This window comes from Squalius cephalus, assembly GCF_949319135.1.
Source record: "Squalius cephalus genome assembly, chromosome: 6".
Lineage (NCBI taxonomy): Eukaryota > Metazoa > Chordata > Actinopteri > Cypriniformes > Leuciscidae > Squalius > Squalius cephalus.
Window position 1 is genome coordinate 4755599 of NC_137127.1, and position 19018 is coordinate 4774616.

Consider the following 19018-nt stretch of genomic DNA (forward strand, 5'->3'; position numbering starts at 1 on the left):
GCAATTGCGAACTCTTATTTCTTTTGGTGAATTTAAACAATGCATGAAAGTTTTGGAAATAGATGCCATAAATTGTTGTCACTGTTTTTAAAATAACTAAATCGTTTTAAACCTAGGCTATGGTAGGTATAGCCTACATTGTACTTTTAAGTAGTCTGATGTTGTTTGTTTATGTATCTTGAGGATCTTGTTTAAATGTTCCTTGTTGTTGTGCGTATGCTTGGTGATCGTATTTGTAATATGCACTGTTAATATGCTGCCATTTTGTCCAGGTCTCTCTTGAAAAAGAGGTTTTAAATCTCAATGAGATAATCTGGTTAAATAAAGGTTAAATAAAATAAAAAAAAAAAGTGGTCTAAAATCCTACAAACTCCTAGTACATAAAATAAATTAATAATAATAATAAAAAAACGAGGGTCCTAGAAATGCGGTCCTGAAACGGCAGCTTCCTGTCTTGCAGGAACTCTTCTATTCACTGTACGTAACCGCAGTAACCGCGTCTCCATGGAAAGACAATAACAAACTACCACTGTGGAGAGTCGGTTTTATTGCTAGTAGGCTAGCTGTGGTTAACACATGTGTTATTCTCTATTTCTTTTATTTTAGCGCCATTTTTAAACACATCAATTAGTTTATACTTGTGTGGCATCCCTTTTCACTTTGTCGTGACTCTGTTTGTTTCTGTGTCATAACGTCTATCCTATGAGCTTTTTCACGTCAGCTCGATAGAAATGGTAAGTAACGTTACTTTTACAAACCATGTAACTTACACTATATTATGGGCATTAAAATGATAAAATGTTATTTTTTTCTGGCTGTCAAAAGTTTGGAATGAGTAAGATTTTTAAATGTTTAACGTTAAGTGTCTTATGCTCACCAAGGATGCATTTATTTAATGAAAAATGCAAAACATCCTCCAGAAATCATTCTAATATAATGATTTGCTGCTCAAGAAATATTTTTTATTATCAACGTTGAACTGTTTTGCTGCTTAACTTTTATTTATTTATTTTTGAAAACGAGAAAGAAAATAGAAATAATAACTTAATTATTTATTATTAAAAATAATAACCAGTTTAAATTGATTCGATATTTATATTTAAAATAAATGCTGTTCTTTTTTAACTTGATACTTTATAATAAAGAACCCTGAAAAAGAATTTCCATAAAAATATAAGTAATTAATTTTTTTAATTTTTTTAAATTGACAGCAATAAAAACCATTATTAATAAATGAGCACCAATTATAACTGATAAACTGAGCACTAAATCAGCATATTAGAATGATTTCTGAAGGATCATGTGACACTGAAGACTGGAGTAATGATGCTGAAAATTCAGCTTTGATCACAGGAATAAATTACATTTTTAAATATATTCACAATGGAAACACTTGTATTAAATGTTAATAATATTTTAAATTTTTTACTGTATATTTGATCAAATAAATGCAGCCTTGGTGAGCAGAAGATACTTTAAAAAAACATGAAAATTCATAAATAAATACAATTATTCCAAACTTTTAACCACCCGTGTATATTCAGCAGGAAGTGTAGTCCAATTCCAGAACGAATGAATGTTATGAGTCGGTACTTTTATAATGAATAAAAAAATAACCAGAAACTAACTGTTTTGTTGTTGTATTAAAGACTCCTGAGACTTAAATCACATAGCGACTCACTAGTTGGTAATTTGACATGTTTTTCAGCCTCAAAGCGCTGAGTCATCATCTGGGAAACTGTCGGGCAGCAGCGGTTTGACTCGCCGCTATCGCACACGGGCCCTCACCTCTCATGTGGACGAGAGCCTTTTTGGGACCCCCAAACAGGTAGAAAAAAGCTTGCTTTATGGTCTTAGACATTAAATGAAAAGTAAAGGAAGATCCAACAGTCTATCGAATCTTTCTCAGCATTCTGCTACTGATATAAAAGATGATGCTGAAGGCAGAAGCGTGAGGTCAAGGTTACTGTCACGCTCTGCTCCTGCAACCAAAGAGCCAGAGACAGTCCGCATCATCACTAAAGACCTCATCAGAGACCTCAGGCAAGTAGAAGCAAATACACTCTGGAGACATGTAGTTATCCTTATTGAGATATTTACATTACTTGTTAGAAATGTTGACTTTAATAAAACCAGTAAATCTGTATACCCTGAACTGCATATTGGCCATTTGTGTTTTCACTATTTTTAAAGGGGTCATGAATTGAGAAATTAAATTATCCTTAATCTTTTGACATATACGAGGTCATTGCACTATAAAAACATCTCGTAAGTTTCAGAACTCAAAACTTCCTTGTTAGTCCACAAACAGCTTTTATTGAAACCAAGCTCTGAAGACAACTAGTTTCGGATTTTGTCATATTATGACGAAATAGTGCGACGAAAGACCATCTTCTACATCATCGCATCTTTGGCCCCGCCCACTGGCATGTTAGTGAGATTAGAAGAGAAGAGAGCTACAGAATCACTGGACTAAAAGTAACATTACCTTCCATGCTAGGAATGTGCATTATTTGTTTGTTCGGAACAGTTCACTGTGGATTATTTGGTAAATCAGTCACAATTTCGGCGCAGGCTTTGCAAACAGACTTTTAGTGCAAGATAGGAACCCGATAGTAATGCAACAATATGTAAGTAACCGTGTTCATTCTAATGCTTAATCTGTGATCAGTGATTTCTGATTTCATGTAGTCAGAGGTTCATTGTTTATTGCCGTTTATGCATCAGTAAATCAATCCAGTGACTAAACAGTCAACTTCACATCGTTTCTCTTAGTAGCAATCTGTTATTTAAACTGTGATTAAATTATATACTGACAGCGATCAAAGAACGCTCCCTATAATCGCTGGAGCTGCCAATCAAACAGCTCAAGGTTATCAGTGACTGAGTCCATTATAATCAATGACGCTGTCTTCACTGCACAATGAATCTCTTATTCACATTGTGTTTGCACTGTTAGTTATGATGAAAGCATTCGTGGGAGTGCAGAAATCGAGTTGCATTGACAAGATCACCGCATTCATGTGTGTCATCGGCTACAAGCTCATCGCTGCAACCTTTCATGCGACGGGAGTAGATCTAAATATAATGCTATAATCACCACTTTTCACAATTAGTTTATCTGGACAGCTGTAATAGTAAAAACATAGTGAAAGTTTTCGAGAGAGTTCCACGTATAATACTTATTTAATATGCAAGCCAATCACAGCAGTCGGCGTTTACACTGAAGTCTCACAGTAGACACGCCCCTTTTATTTTTAAATTATGACCATTTTTGGTGTAAAAATCCTACTAACATTATAAGTGCTCCTCAGGAAACATTAAAAATGAATGCAGTTCATAACCCCTTTAAGCCTGCTCTTTGCTCTTGTTTTTTTTTAACCAGAATCCCAAGTGAGGACCCATCTGGACAGTCTGTCATCCTGTCCTCGGCTCAGTTCAGGCGGATCATGGTTGAGTCTCATGTTCCTAGTGAAGAGGAGAAGGCAGCTGCGCTGGAGGCCCAACGCCAAGCCCGCGAGGAAGCCCTGGTGAGTCAACCATATCAAACTAAATGTGCAATTTGTCTTCAATTTTTTTTAATTTCACACACACATGCAGGAGCGGATCTACCGGGGTTGCATGATGTGTGGGCCACCCTAAGAAAAAGCATAAGCCACCCAGAATTTTCCCAGTATAAAATATAAATGTTTCTTGTATTGCTTTTTACTAGCAGTGCTCCAATTACTAATTCAGTCATTTCCTTTGAATCGCTACATCATGAGAAATTATTTTAAAAAGACCACAACAACGTTTGTTCTTTGTTCATGCATGCACATTTTTACAAGAATGAATTAAACAAACAAACAATTCTGTATGAATGGAATTTAAGAATGTATTAAACTCAATGAAACAACAATGCTAATCTAATATCGATAGAATAAAATAATGAAACCACGTCATCTCTGTTTTATTTCCCAGGTCACATTATATTTACGCCATCACACTAATAGTGAAAATTAGAAAATGCAATAATACTTTAATAATGATAATAATGTGTATGATGTGCCCTAAGTACAACATCAGTATTACAGTGCATATTTACACAAATTTAAGCGTCCAGGGTGCGAACGTTCCTGCTTCTCAGTGAAGCAGCAGAGCAGGTCTGAGGCGGGAGCATGTGTGTGTGTGTATGTGTGTGTGTGTGTGTGTGTGTGTGAGAATAAGCGAGTAAGCATTTCACATGGAACTTCACATTGATTAGTTGATTTGTGTGTGCAGCTGAAAAAACAAACATATCATGATAACATCAAAGGCTCTGCTGCATCTTTTAATCTAAACGAAATGAAGCTCACCATGTACACTGCGCCGTTTAAACAGAACTCGTTGTATTTCACATTGTTTTTCTAGGTAAACATGGGCTAGACAGATGTCTCTGACCATTCCCCCCATTCCCCTGCCCACATCTCGCATTTTTCAATGCAAAAATGTGTTCTGTATGAATGGTCCCCACAACATTCTTTGGTTGGCTTCCAAGCACTGCTATATGCTTCAGGAATTGTAAATCTAGTTCAGTGCTCTGAAACGAGGAGGCAAAGTCCTTACAGTTTTTTTTTTTTTTATAAATCAATTGTAAATTAATGTCCCAGTTACACTTAATGTTGTAACATTACTCTACATTACATCAAAAAAGAAACCAAATACAAATCCATTTTGTATTTTAGCCATGTAATTGTTGTTCTATTTATTAAAACCAAATATAAATCTCATTAGGTTAAGAATTTTTACATTTATTTCAAAATAATAACTAAAGGCACTAAATTATTTAAACAACATATTTTATTTGTGACCTGATGTTCAGCTGTTCTTTTTAATAGTCAACTTATTTTCGGATCATCAGTCATCAAGCTAGAGTTCTCAACGGGCCTGAAAATTACAACCCGACCCGACCCGGCCCGTGGCTTTTAAAGCCCGGACCCGATGTAACCCGACACATAAACATGAATTATCTGCCCGAACCCGACCCGCGGCCCGACGCCGCGTCGGTTTTTTTTTTTTTCTTTCTCTCATACACGTATTATCATGACCAGCAGACGGGAATTCAAATCAACCTTTAATGTTCACGCCTTTTAACAATACAAACAACTGAAACAATACACTTTAAATATATAAATAGGCTAGGCTGTAGTAGCGACGGTGAATTCACCTGCGGCAAGTTTACTTCTCACCAACTCCATCTTCTTCTCCAGGCTAAAGGCGTGCACGCAGCGGCGTCAGGTCTGCCCCCGCCCCTCTCCATGATGCACGTTACATGCAGCAGCCAGACTTTCTTTACGGTGACCAGCAGCGATGATTAATAAATGTTTTTTTTGTTTTTTTTACTGAGCGGAAAAGATTAAGCCCGAGGTCCGACCCGACCCGAGTCATTTGATTATATTTTCGACCCGAACCCGCGGGTCCCGTCGGGTTTGTCGGGCCGACCCGACCCGTTGAGAACTCTACATCAAGCTCGGTAAACACTGGTCACAGACATGAAGATGTACCTTTAATTTCACTAAACCAGTGTCATCATGTTTTCAGGCCATTTCAAGTTTGAATTTTGAAGTGACATAAAGCGGTGTTATCTAAGTGGCAGGAGGTGGTATTTATCACACGAACCAATTATAGCGCGATAGAAGGAGGCAGTACCTCCTCTCACATGATTTTCCCCCATTCATTCTTAATTACCCCCCACTAAACCAACCGCACACTTTAGGGGGTCTGTTAACATTTTGAAATATTTGTGTTGTTTTTGTTATTTTATTTTTCTCATCCTATTTTTTGAGGAGGCACTGCCTCCCTTGCCTCCTCTGAGGAAACGCCCCTGATCTGGTTGTTGTCATATCAGGATTCTGCAGAGCAGAGAAAAGCACAGATGCGTCAGGCGGACCTCTCTCGGCAGAAGAACCAGAACCTCAGTGAGCTCGAGATAGAGGCGAGGGACCGCGCTCAGTACCTGTTGGAACGAGCCAACGCCATGAGAATGGAACAAGAAGACGAAGTCAAGAAGCTCAATGAGGTAGATAGGACCACACTAACAAGTCAAACCATGACGCACTGGTTATTTCCTACATGCAAATGTTGTCTTTGTACTCCTGCAGTTGATTCAGAAAGTGCAGTGCCATGTTGTCCGGGATGCGCAGATTGAGGAGAAGAAACAGAACCGCACAAAGTGGCTGGAGGAGGAGAAAAGGCTGGATGCCATCATGGAGGTGGAGCGTCGCCGGGCCGTAGAAACTCAGGAAAAAATCGAACAACTGCGCAAAGAGCAGATGATTCAGTAAGGATGTTTACGCACTGTATTCCATATACTCTACATACAATGTATTGCTCCCTGGTTGATGGGTGGGTGTTATTAAAGCGGGAAGCTGCGCGTCCTCGACCAGATCCAGATGCGTCTGGAGGAGAAAATGCTTCAGGATGAGATGAAGGACCAGGAGGGTCAGCAGTTGCTGGAAAACATGGAAAAGATGCAGATGGAGGAGATCAAAGTACATGCAATGAATCTCCAGATCAATCTGAATCAAAAGTACTGGTAGATTTCGAACTCACTCTTTGTGTAATGTGATCTCAGGTCATTGAAAGGAAGAAGGAGGAGCAGAGGAAATTGCTTCAGGATATTCAAAGGATTAATGAGGAGAACCTGCGTGCTAAAGAGCAGAAAAAGGAAGAAGAGAGATTAGCAGATCTGCGTGCTGTAGAGTATGCAACCAAGAAGTTGGTAAGAAAAGTCTTTTCAATGGGTTTCTCACTATCGCCTCTCTTGACATCCACCACTGTAATCTTAAACTTTAAAATCAGGGGCAGACTGTTCTTGTTGTTCTTACCTTGTTAATCAAATACAATAAATAAGATTAATTAAGCATTCATATAGGGCAATTCACACTGCACCGACAGACAGCGACCAATGTGGACAAACACCAGATTACAGTACGTCACTTCTCTGACATTCCACAAGCCGACAAGCATTATACAGCATGTTATATCGGTAAAAAGCCCTATAAGCCATGCAAATAGATGCCAATAGATGCCAACAGGGGTAAAGCACTGATCCGGAAACACACAGATGAACTGTCTGTTGCTGTCTGTCTGCGCAGTGTGAATTGGACTTATAATGTGAGATAAAATGTTCCCTGATCCCTTTTTGTAAAAAGTACTACAGACTACTGTAAAGGGATAGTTTACCCAAAAATGAAAATTCTGTCCTCATTTACTCACCCTCATGTTGTTCCAAATCCGTAAAACTTTTGTTCATCTTCAAAACACAAATGAAGATCTTTTTGCTGAAATCGGAGAGCTTTCTGTGTCTTCGCAACTAACACTTTGACCACTTTCTCATAAAGAGTTCGTAAAAGGAACTGAGTGGTTTAGTCCAAATTTTCTGAAGAGACTCGATTGGTCAGTTTTTCTGTCATTTGGCCAAAATCTCAAGTAACAAACTGTGAAGTGCTTTGCACAGGCAATTGGGCTTGTACAGGATTGGCTATGACTCGACGACACATGCTAGACGAAGACACTCTTCTCCACTCCTCAAATACATACAGTACATACATATATACATACATAATTATAACCATCCATTTTACAGAAAAAGTGTTTAAATATTAATATTTCAGTGCAAAAATGCTGGTAATTCTTGTGCTCATTGTTTTCAATAAGATTGCAAAAGTTCAAATTGAATCAGAACATTTATGCATATAAGTCAGACCTCCATGCAACTGGACCGTAATATTCTTCATTAGAAATGAATTTTTTCCAGTCTGTCCATTGATTTTGCGCAATATTAGAAGTGGACCACAAGGAGAAAATATCTTTTCAAGTCTGACCTACTTATTCCTGTACTGTGATCAAAGGAAGGATCATATAATGGTAGATTAATCATAGGAACATGTTGAGACAAGCTAAACAAAAAACTTCAAGGGCCTGGCGACATCAGCAGCTGCAGTTGGCTTTCCCACCAAGCCACATTGAATAGCCACATCAATACCAGATGTGTTTAATTAACTCTAGGAACGAGAGGCAGAGTATGAAGCTGAGCAGATACGAATCAAAAAAGAAAAAGAGAAGGAAGTGGCGCGACTGAGAGCTCTTCAAGAACGGGACAGAGACCATAAAGCAGAGCAGGTAAAATGTTACAGTATGTCTTTATAAAAAATTACTAAATTCCTTTGTATGAGATGTATACCCATGATGGCGTAATGCATTTTGCATGCTGGATTCTGGATTTCAAATAAATTAGTTTTTCTCTGAACTGTGAGGATGAGATCAGGGCACGGAGGAACCAGGAAGCGGCTGCGAGGGAATGGAGAAGAAAAGAGAAAGAGCAGACTATGAAAAAGCTGGAAGAGGACGAGAAGCTAAAGGCTGCTCGTTTGGTGCAAATCACTCATAAGGATCACTTGCTGTCCATTGAAGCCAGACGAGAGAGAGCAGAGTTTGAGAGGGTCCTGAGGTACAAACACCATCACATGTATCAAGTACTATTAGCATGGCCGTACACAAGGTTTTAGAAATACAGAGGTCCAAATTCCCAGTCTGTCTGAAGCACAGATTGCTCTGATTGGCCAGCTGACCCAGTGCATTGTGATTGGCCACAATCCTAAATGCCCTTTCCATAATTGGAAACTCCAAGGCATCTAAAGCAAATGTAAACACACAGTTAATAATGGCATTGGTATAATCAAATCAGTTAGAGCCCGAAACGATCAAGCAGATAGACCAGAACCAATTTCTGCAAGCACTTCTTGAGCAGGGCTGCGTTTCCCGAAACCTTCTTAGCGCTACGTTGTTCTTAAGTTACACCAGCTGTACCTTATCGATAATACGTGTTTCCCAAAACGTTCTTAGTTAAGTACACCTTCTGTAAGCCATACGTTCGGAAGGTTGGTCTGGACCACTCTTAGCTTTACCTTATCACTGTTGCAGGTCTATACGATTATAATTATGAAGTTTTAATACACCCAGACAGTATTAAATTAGGCTGATTCAAGTGTTTTCATGCAAAGAATAAAATTGTCATTACACTGATTGTTGTCAGATTTTTAATTATATTATTATATATTATATTATTAATTTAATTAAAGAGCGCTTTTAAAGGCCAGTGAAAGCATAGGCTACTGTCAGTTAAGTCCTAGGCCTATTCGGACGCTAATTGTTTCTCATGGGCTCGTATTTTAAACATTTACAGGGGTAAGTCTGCGATTTTAGTGCCGTCCGAATCCATAATATCAGTGTTTTTTCTCACCCAACCCGCATAAAAATCCCTGGCCAAATTAGTACCTACTGTTTTTTGACAAACAGGTCGTGTGGGAATTTAATTGCCGTCTGAATCCACATCTCTGAGTTTACAAGAAGAGATTCAAAATTCACTGTTTAAATCCTTTTTGATCACTGCCGAGCACCGTACGTAAGATGTACACTTTCATTACTGAAATGCTGGAAAGTATTTACAAGAACAATATTTCATCGCAGCTCCACCTCAGCGAACAAAAATGGGAAAGAGAAGAAAGCACGTAAAAATTTGAAATGGTTATCATGGCAGCAATATATGATACAATTTAAAAATATGTAGGCTAGGCTATTATAGGCTATTATAGTTTGGATTATTTTTAGAGTCCTAATAAATGCAATTTCAACTATTTCTGAAGTGCTTCTTTTATAAAAGTAACAGTAAAGTAGCCCCTGCACGAGAGAATAATTGATTCTCGAGCCATTGATATCAACCAATTCAGCACCATCGCCACGGACAGCACCAGGTAACGTCGCACGTAAGAAGGTATATCTTAAGCAGCTTCCTATGGTATGGTTCGGGGAACATGCCTAGTAATGGTATACCTTTAGTTAAGTTAGACCTTAAGAGTCTTCCTAGCGCGCTAAGAGACAACGTTATTGGGAAACGCAGCCCAGAATGTTTCACAGCGGTAAGCTTTTATTGTTTATTATAATGCAGCATATTAAGCATTACAAAACCCAATGAGTCAACTTGAAAATTAAACAACTACCTCAATAATCCACACACATGTCAAAGAATTCACTACACTTACTGACAGAACATTTTATCCTATGAAAGTGGAGGAGGGGAGAATGGACAGAGATAACATTGAAGATTGTATGCTGTATTCTCCTTTTCCAGGGCACAGCAGGATTTCATTGAGAAAGAACGAGAAAAAGAGGAGCAGCGGCATCAACACATCCAAAGGCATGCTGAGGCTGTGAGACAGCAGGTACGGGAGAGAGAAGTGCAGGCCGTCAGCCAGCGCCGAGAGCTGTTTCGAGAGGGGGAACGACTGGAGGAGGAGGCACGCAATCGCAGAGCCCGACTGGACGAGATTAAAGAAAAGAAGCTAAGGGAACTCAGGTATGTCCTTAGAGTAAAGTAGACAGAAAAATGCATTTTTCTCTATATATACACTATTCTCTTTGCCACCGACATTGACTCATAAACACTAGTTTATCAATAAATTATTAAAAGTAATTAAATTAATGTCATAAACGTGCGACTAGTCAACTAATGGCTTAAATGAACGACTACTAGTGAACCAGAAAAAATCTTTAGTCAGGGCAGCCCTAAAAATTACATTAAACTGTAATGAAAATATGAGTTATGAATGAGTAATGAAATAAGGAATGATGGACACAGTGGCCTCAAAAAGTGTTTGGACACTTATGGCACAATTAAAAATGTATGAATTTCATTGCATTAACTACAAAATATCACACCAAGGGCCCTATCTTGCACCCAGCACAATTGACTTTGTACACCGACGCATATATCATTCCTATTTTGCACCCAACGCACAGCGGATTTTTCCCTCCACAGACACACGTCGGTAAATTAGGGAATGAACTTGCGTTCCTGGGGGCGGTTCAGCGAAAAGAGGAGGCGTGTTCCGGCGCAAACGTTCACTGGTGCTATTTTACAGTTTCAGAAAACAATTCCACCACAGACCAGGAGAAACCTCGTCTAAAGTCAGTGGCATGTTATTCAGATGCTATTTTAAGGGCGCATGCTTGGCCATAATGTACACAACGCGCATACACTTTGCTTCTCTCATCTACACACAGCAGTTGCCATTTTTGCAAACCATACATAATTACAAGGAAAAATATTCCACATGAGGGGAAAAAAAGTGTTTGGACACTTATGGCACAATTAAAAATGTATGAATTTTAGTGGTGTCAACAATAATCGATTCGGCGATGCATCGCAATGCGGGGCATGCACGATTCAGCATCGATGCGGCAAAGTGCCATAATCGATTATGTCACTGTTTTAGGGTTGTATTAAACCGTTCGGTACAAGGCACGCATTTTCAAACCGAACGGTTATTTCAAATGTAAGCGCGTCGCGAGCGCGCTCATAATGTAGACGCTGGCGCGACCACAACATCAAATGGCAAACGCAATGTAAGCGGAACGAAACTGAGCTACTCGTGACGGACTGTTTATCAGTTTGGACCAAAGCAGCGCGAGCCGATCTAATACTACACAGCGCTAAGAGATCCAGTAAAGAAAGCATTTGAACTCGCCACTAAAGTAGCCTAATAACATCGCTGTGAGATCTAGTGAGAAACATTCACATTTCTCCGTTATTAACGGATCAAACAGCGCTGACGTGGAAACCAGGAAGAAACATTGTGACATGAATGAACTATACAGTGTCCACAGATCAGCAACATTCACCATGGATTTACTGTAGTAACACTAACTGCAACTTTGGAAGTTTGGCAGGAATAGTACTAGTAGGCTATAATGCTTTCAAGTAACGTTATGTCGGATTTATTTCGACATTATGAATAACATTGCTGCCCTCAAATGTTAATCTTAACTAAAATAAACATTTGTTTATAAGCACAAAATATTACATTTATTTTTTCCAAGGAGCTGTTTTGTTTTATATGCTCCTAAGAAGAGTCAATTATAGCTCCATCATTGCTCAAAGAAAAAAATGTCATACTTTATGATGTTAGTTCTAATAAAAAAAGAATAAAAAAAAAAATCAAGGAAATTTCTCTGGCATTTCTTTCTTTTTGCTGTATCGAAAACGTACCGAACCGTGACACAAGTGTAACAAAACAATTCCACCACAGACCAGGAAAAACCTAGTCTAAAGTCAGTGGCATGTTATTCAGATGCTATTTTAAGGGCGCATGCTTGGCCATAATGTAGTGTGTGCACAACGCGCATACACTTTGCTTCTCTCATCTACACACAGCAGTTGCCATTTTTGCAAACCATACATAATTACAAGGAAAAATATTCCACATGAGGGAAATCACTGTGGTGTCCATGAAGATGTGCTTACACATTTACCCAAATTATTATACGCATGTTTAACCGAAGCTAATTTGGAGGGTTTCTCCATCCCCAATGTTAGTTCTCTGTGTTTTACGGCCCTGACGAGAACAAAAGGTCTCCTCGGCTGTGAACCGTTCCTGGCAAATCCGCCGTTATAATAGCAATCCACCAGGGAACAAGCGCGCCTGCTCTTAAAGGGAATGTGAGATGATGCTCTGATTGGTTTATTTCACGTTACGCCCAAACCACACCTATGAGTAATGTAGCTACTTCAGACCAACTCATTGTAGATTTGCGTCCGCCCACAAAGTTACTTGCATTTCGCGTTTGATACTTGCGTTTCAGATCCTTAAAATAGAGCCCAAAGTGGCATTCAGGGTTTTTATCGGGAACAAGTCTAAGGCCCAAAAGATTGTCATAAATTCAGTGTTTTTTTATGTAAAAAAACGTGTAAAAAATATTTGAAACAACTTTGTATGAAGCAAGTAATTTTAGTATTTCAATCATTTCTACCACTCCAAAAAAAAAGGAAGATAGAAAGAAATCTGCTTGCTATGCAAGAATGAAAGGGAAAAGCATTATAGAGAGTATGCACATGACGTCAAAGTAAGACATTGTTAGAAATTGCTTCCAGTTGTCAGCAAAAGTGCGCCAGATGACACAAAACACTCCAAGACTTTAGTGAAAACTACAGATTCTACTTCCACATTTTTGTATCCCCGCCATCGGATCGGATATAATAATTTACATCAAAACAATAATTTAAAGCAAAACAAGCTTATTATGTGAAAAGTTTTTCTTGAGAGTGTGTTTGCACTGTATTTCTGCCATTTAGGTTTTTGATGTAATGCAATGACATTCATTTAAGTGTGGCGTAAGTGTCCAGATATAGAGGTTGTGGGGAAAGAAAAAGAGAGTTACAATCTTGTTTCCCCTCTGAGATTATATGTTGGGCTCATGGTCACACACATCTTGCAATGATTTATACAGACAATCACATTTTTCCACTTGTGACCACAGGGCAGCTGGGCTCTCAGAAAAGTACTGCAAGGAAGTGGAGCGCAAAGTTCAAGCTCTTCCATCTTTTTCAAACTGAGGAGCAAAAGAAATGGAGGCTATGTCAAATTAATAAAAGAAGAAAAACATGTGGTTTGTGACCTCAGCAGAATTAGTGTGTAAACATTTTTGTGGAAAAGATTGCATCATCACAAGTGGGAAAGAAATTTCCTTTTAAGCAGAAAATACACAATGAGATGTTTGTTTCTTTTTTCTGTTGCTGTCTCAATGTGACTTAATTTTCTGATGCCAAATGTGTTTGTCATTCAAAAGTCAGGGTTGCTTTTTTGGGTTACACTTTATTTTAAGGTGTCATTGTTACAGTGTAATTATACATTTAAGTTCTGAGTAATATTAAGCAATTACATGTACTTACTATAGGGATAGGGTAGGATTAGGATTTGGTTGAGGGTTAGTTGCATGTAATTATGCATAATTTACTGTTATTACTATGGTAAGTACATGTAACATAATATGTAACAAGGACACTGTAAAATAAAGTGTTACCCTTTTTTGAGTGCTTATACTGTATTGTGGAAATAATATACTCTAAAATAATATATTTTAGTATAAACTGATTGTAATATTTTTGGACAGTTAAATGCAATTCAATTAAGAATGTATTAGAATTTAAATACAGTTAGCTGAAATTTAGTGCTTTTTTGACACACGTAAGTAGGACATATAGTGTAATTTTATAATTACTTATATTTGTCTTTGAAATATGGTTAAAGTGTGTTGAATGTACTGTCAAAAGAATTTATGTTGAACTAAAATATAATGTCATTAATGCCATTTTTTTGATTGTCAGGTACTTTTTGCAGTTTTGTACATTTAAAATACATTAACTCTAAATGTATTAGCAAAGAACACACTACAGTTAAAATTATAATCAAGTACTTTAAATGCGCTGTAATATGTAAGTAGATTAAAAGATTATAAAGATGAATCAAAAGATTTTTAAAAACAAAATTATTTCAAATGCAAACTTTAATTGAAACTACAAAGTGCACTTTTTTAAAATAGTTCTTTACATAAAGACTTTAACCCCACACCAAGAACGATAACTATATTAGCGTCACACCAGCAGACGATATTGTTCTGTTTATTGTAAGCATGCTGCAGTTTATGTCATCTGTCAACATAAGCTTGAGCGCTTTAAAGCAGGATGGATTCTGATTGGCTGTCAATGATTTTATTGTTCATTAGCTGGAAAAAAATCATTTTGAAAGTGATTCCAACGATGTCTATTTTATCATTATAGTTATCGTCCTTGGTGTGAACGGGCCTTTAAAACTCAGGACAGCATCAATATTTCACCATTGTTTTTCCATTTATTATTAGTTATTATATATTAGTATTTATTGATTATTAGTTCATTTACCCCACCTGCCATCCCTAGCTGCTGTGTTCAAAATCGTCCCCTATACCCTCATTCACTATTCCTTGCATTAGTTCACTAATAAGTCCACTTGAGGGAGTGAATGAAAACAAGTGAGCAGATTCAGATACTTCACACTGTCAGTCAAAATTCTATTATTTGAGTATCCGTTTGTAAATGTTCGGATCTGATTTGCGTGTCATGTGTGGTGCTCTTTTGTGTTCCAGAACATCTGCATTGGTTTCTATGCTAATGACGTTTTGTTAGTAGGCATACGCCAAAAACAACAATGTCAACAAGAGCAACATAAAGGGTTTTCAATGCAGATGTTTTGCCTTTATTGAGATAGTATGCTGAAGACAGTAAGCCAAGTGGGAGAGAGAGGAGTTGCGGCCTCATAAAAGGATCACGAGGCTGTTGGCTCCAATACGTCCCTGAACTTGCTGTAATTTACATCCTGAAAAGCTGAGCAACTTTTTCGGAAATTAATAAAAAAAAATCCTGAACATGATCCATCCATTCAGCTTCCTGAGTATGATGAATCCAGCTTCCCACATTCGCCTGGAAAGACATGAATTGCACCATAAAAGTCAATATCAAAAATAGCAGTATCTGGTGTTGCCAGCGGCTGGTGAACTGGTCTTTCGGTGAGATGTTACTCCACTCTTCTGCTAAGACTGCTTTTGACACTTACAACTTCTTTAAACACATTTCTGGGGAAACATTTAGTTAGATGTGGTTTGGCACTGCAAGGTCGATCAGCTTATGTGTGTACACACAGTGATATACAGTATGTATGTAGCCTACAGTATATTATATGTGACCCTGGATGACAAAACCAGCCACATGGGTAAATTTGATGAAATTGAGATTTATACATAACCTGAAAGCTGAATAAATAAGCTTTGCATTGATGTATGGTTTGTTATGATAGGACAATATTTGGGTGAGATACAACTATTGAAAATCTGGAATCTGAGGGTGCAAAATAATCAAAACATTGAGAAAATCTCCTTTAAAGTTGTGCATTTATGTTCGCGATTGTGCTGCATTCACTCACAAAAATAAATGTTTTATATATTTGCGGTAGGAAATTTACAAAATATCTTCATGGAACATGATCTTTACTTAATATCCTAATGATTTTTGGCATAAAAGAAAAATCGATCATTTTGACCCATACAATGTATTGTTGGCTATTGCCACAAATATACACGTGCGACTCGTGATTGGTTTTGTGCAGGGTCACATATATGTAGTTTTTTACACACTTAACCAGGATGTGACATGCAACTATGAATCTTCAAACACTGTTGATACTGGAGTATGCGGACAACATGCAGGTATGAAGGCGCTGTTGTGGTGGGAAATTCAGTCAAGTTTGACTCAGATGAATTGATAATTCATGTTGATTATGTTTTCATTTTTCATAGCTGCACATGCATATTACGTGTTTAGTCTAAAGGTATGCACGTTTGAATATATACGTGTGCAGGCGTGTAGTCTTTCTTTACAAATTGACCTCAACAAATTACTTGTCTGGCCTTAAAAATTTATGATACAGATTTTTTTATTTTTTTTGGCTTCCGCATATCCATGTGAACCAGAATCATTCTGGAAACGTGTTCACTACTCACTGCTCCTAATGTGTGTGCACTAACTTGGATGGGTTATATGCAGAGGACAAATTCCAAGTATAGGAGCATACTTGTCCTTCACTTTAAGAGCACACCATGTTTGTTTCCTACATTTCCAGTTGATCAGGAGATGGTGGTCTGCTCTTATAACTTCACTCTGCAAATGTATGTAGCTGTTTGCATGTTCTTCCTACATTACACATTCCTCTGCACTCTACAATGCACCTGCCTCTTGTCATTTGTTCTTTTAGCATTCAGCCATGTGGCCAGTTTATTTATTTATTTTTGAGCTGTTAGCTGACATTGATGGTGGGTGTCCTTAGATGTGTCATTAAAAAAGGAGAACAAGTTCTGTATTGGCCACCCACTGTGTTGGAGATACATGTTGAATTAATATAAATGTATTTGCATTGGCAGAGCATGCAGCTATGACAAATATATCAGGTTTGTCTGAGCCAAACTTGTCTTTCGGCAGTAAAACTTTACTAAAAGAAAGCGAATGTCCACGGAATGAACACTTTTTAAGATACCAGAATGTTTTATTTTCCCCAAGAAATCCTCTGAAGAGATCTTCATGATATTCTACATACAGTATGTGGCCACTGGTATGCAAAGCATGTTGTTGTTTATGAAAGTGGTGGATAAGATTTTTCCAGTAAGATTTTGCTTTTTATGGTTCAAGGCATGTTTTTCCAGTCGAAGTGTCTGGTATGTGAGCAGGCTTCTGCCCCAAAACATTGCCATAAACAAAGAATGGTATCAAAACAAACAAGAGCAACTTCTCCCAATGATTCAGGAGCGGTTTGGTGATGATCTGTGCATTTTCCAGCATCGAAGCTTCATGTCACAAGGTAGCAGTGATACTGAAGTGGCTCGGAGATCATTACATGGAAATTTTGTATCCGTGGCCAGGCAACTCTGTGTCTTAATCCCATCAAGGACCTGTTGTCAATCCTCAAAAGGCGAGTGGACAAGCAGAAGTCCACAAAATGTCAACTCTGAGCACTAATAAGAAAATCATGGATCACCATCAGTCAGGTTTTGTCCCAGAAGCTGATATCCAGCATGTGTGTACAGTACACAAACACACACACACACACACACAATACAGCTCTGTACTCTCATGGAAAATACATACATTCACAATGTGTAATCCTGGACAAATCACACTAGAGCTGTTTTGTCATATCAATCAATTTTGGGACTGCATTTCAGCAACTCTTATACATTCAGCACGCAAGTGACGCTGTTCTCAGTCACGCCATTTTCTCACGCAGTGGAAAAGAAAACAGCAAAGAGGACACGGACAACAGATAAGGACAGAGGCTACTTTTAATATTAAAACAAGGTCTGGCATGCCAAAAAAAAAAAGCACCCCCGTCACGGGAACGCGCATTTGAAGACAGTCGCCTTAAAACGGAAAACAACCGACACTAATCATTAGCATTCTCATTCTACATCACATTTTGTACTCATTAAAGTCCAGATATAATTCGAAATGTATACGCATAATATAACACATTTTGTATTCTGTATGCGTAAAATGTCAAATAAAATGTAGGCTACTGAGGATTGTAGTAAGAAGGCTATTTCAAATAAATGGAACCAATATAATGGAGCCAACTACTCAACCTATTGTCACGGTTGTTAGATCCGCTGTCTCTCTCTCGTCTTTTGTGTGTGTGTGTGTGTGTGTGTGTGTGTGTAGTGTGCGTAGCCTACTGATTCTTTCGTGTGTGGGGGCGTTACCGCTGATTAGCTGCATTCCATGAGCCAGCCTATGACTATGTAGGCTAATGCCTTGTCTTTCGTCTTGATCGTTGTTGGAGTTTTCCCGTGTCGTTTCCTGTTCACCTCATGTGTTCTCTTTGCCCTTGTTTGAGTTAATATTGTTGTGCTGATTCCTGCTTCCTGTTTCCATTCTTGTTGTGGACTCTACACTTTGATCTTCCCTCCGGGGAATTCTTCAGTCTTATCATCACTCATCTTTCCGGGTTGCCCATCGAGCGTAACCACTCTCCTGCTGTCTGCAGCGTGTTGGACTTATTGTTGTCATTCCCAATAAAGAGATCTTTTACTTGCAACTTGCATCCTCGTATACTTTACGTAACACCTATAACCTGCCAAATCTGGTTGAAAGTGTAGTAATACCAAAGTCCCTTAAAGACTCTAATTTTATAGTCTTTAGGAATACTAAGTTTTGCATTAGATGTAGTATATTAGTATAGTATAGATGTATAGTATAGTGTGCAGGTGCTTTTCACAACAAGCCAATCTTCCAGGAAATACACCCCCTCATATTTCTCACTGAAAGAGTCATATGAAACCTGCCCCCACTTAACCACATCAGCCCTACTTTTAAGCCAAGTGGTTAAACTTATTCACCTGAACTAAACTTATTGGGAGCATACACAAAATGTATTGTAATTAAGTGCTGAACACCATCACAAGAACCAACAAAAAATAATAATAATAAAAAAAGAAATATATCAATAAGAAAATAAATATTCAAGCAATAGTATAAATATAACTAATAAAATGGGTAAAACTTTACAATAAGGTGTCATTTGTTAACATTTAATGTATTAACTAACATGATCTAACAGTGAGCAATACAATACTTCTTAAT

The 19018-nt window shown here is 38.0% G+C and overlaps 1 protein-coding gene and 1 long non-coding RNA gene across 3 annotated transcripts; one reads left to right on the plus strand and one right to left on the minus strand.

The window, feature by feature from the left end:
* Positions 1-466: 466 nt before the first annotated feature.
* On the plus strand, positions 467-14165 carry cfap45 (cilia and flagella associated protein 45). Of its 2 annotated transcripts, XM_079873906.1 has the most exons (12): positions 467-734; positions 1709-1828; positions 1910-2043; positions 3386-3530; positions 5867-6037; positions 6120-6298; positions 6380-6509; positions 6593-6739; positions 8029-8142; positions 8277-8470; positions 10151-10375; positions 13336-14165. In XM_079873906.1, exons 1-12 carry the CDS (start codon positions 732-734, stop codon positions 13409-13411), a joined length of 1638 nt encoding a protein of 545 aa, XP_079730032.1. In that variant the 5' UTR covers positions 467-731; the 3' UTR covers positions 13412-14165. The 2 variants fall into 2 exon arrangements, with proteins under 2 accessions (XP_079730032.1, XP_079730033.1); XM_079873907.1 differs by lacking the exons at positions 467-734; positions 1910-2043 and having other exon boundaries at positions 1716-1828.
* On the minus strand, positions 6396-7321 carry LOC307160102. The gene is made up of 4 exons (XR_013821499.1): positions 7237-7321; positions 6771-6845; positions 6571-6668; positions 6396-6470 (listed from the first exon to the last, which is right to left on the minus strand). It is a non-coding gene; the product is annotated as an uncharacterized lncRNA (long non-coding RNA).
* Positions 14166-19018: the final 4853 nt, after the last annotated feature.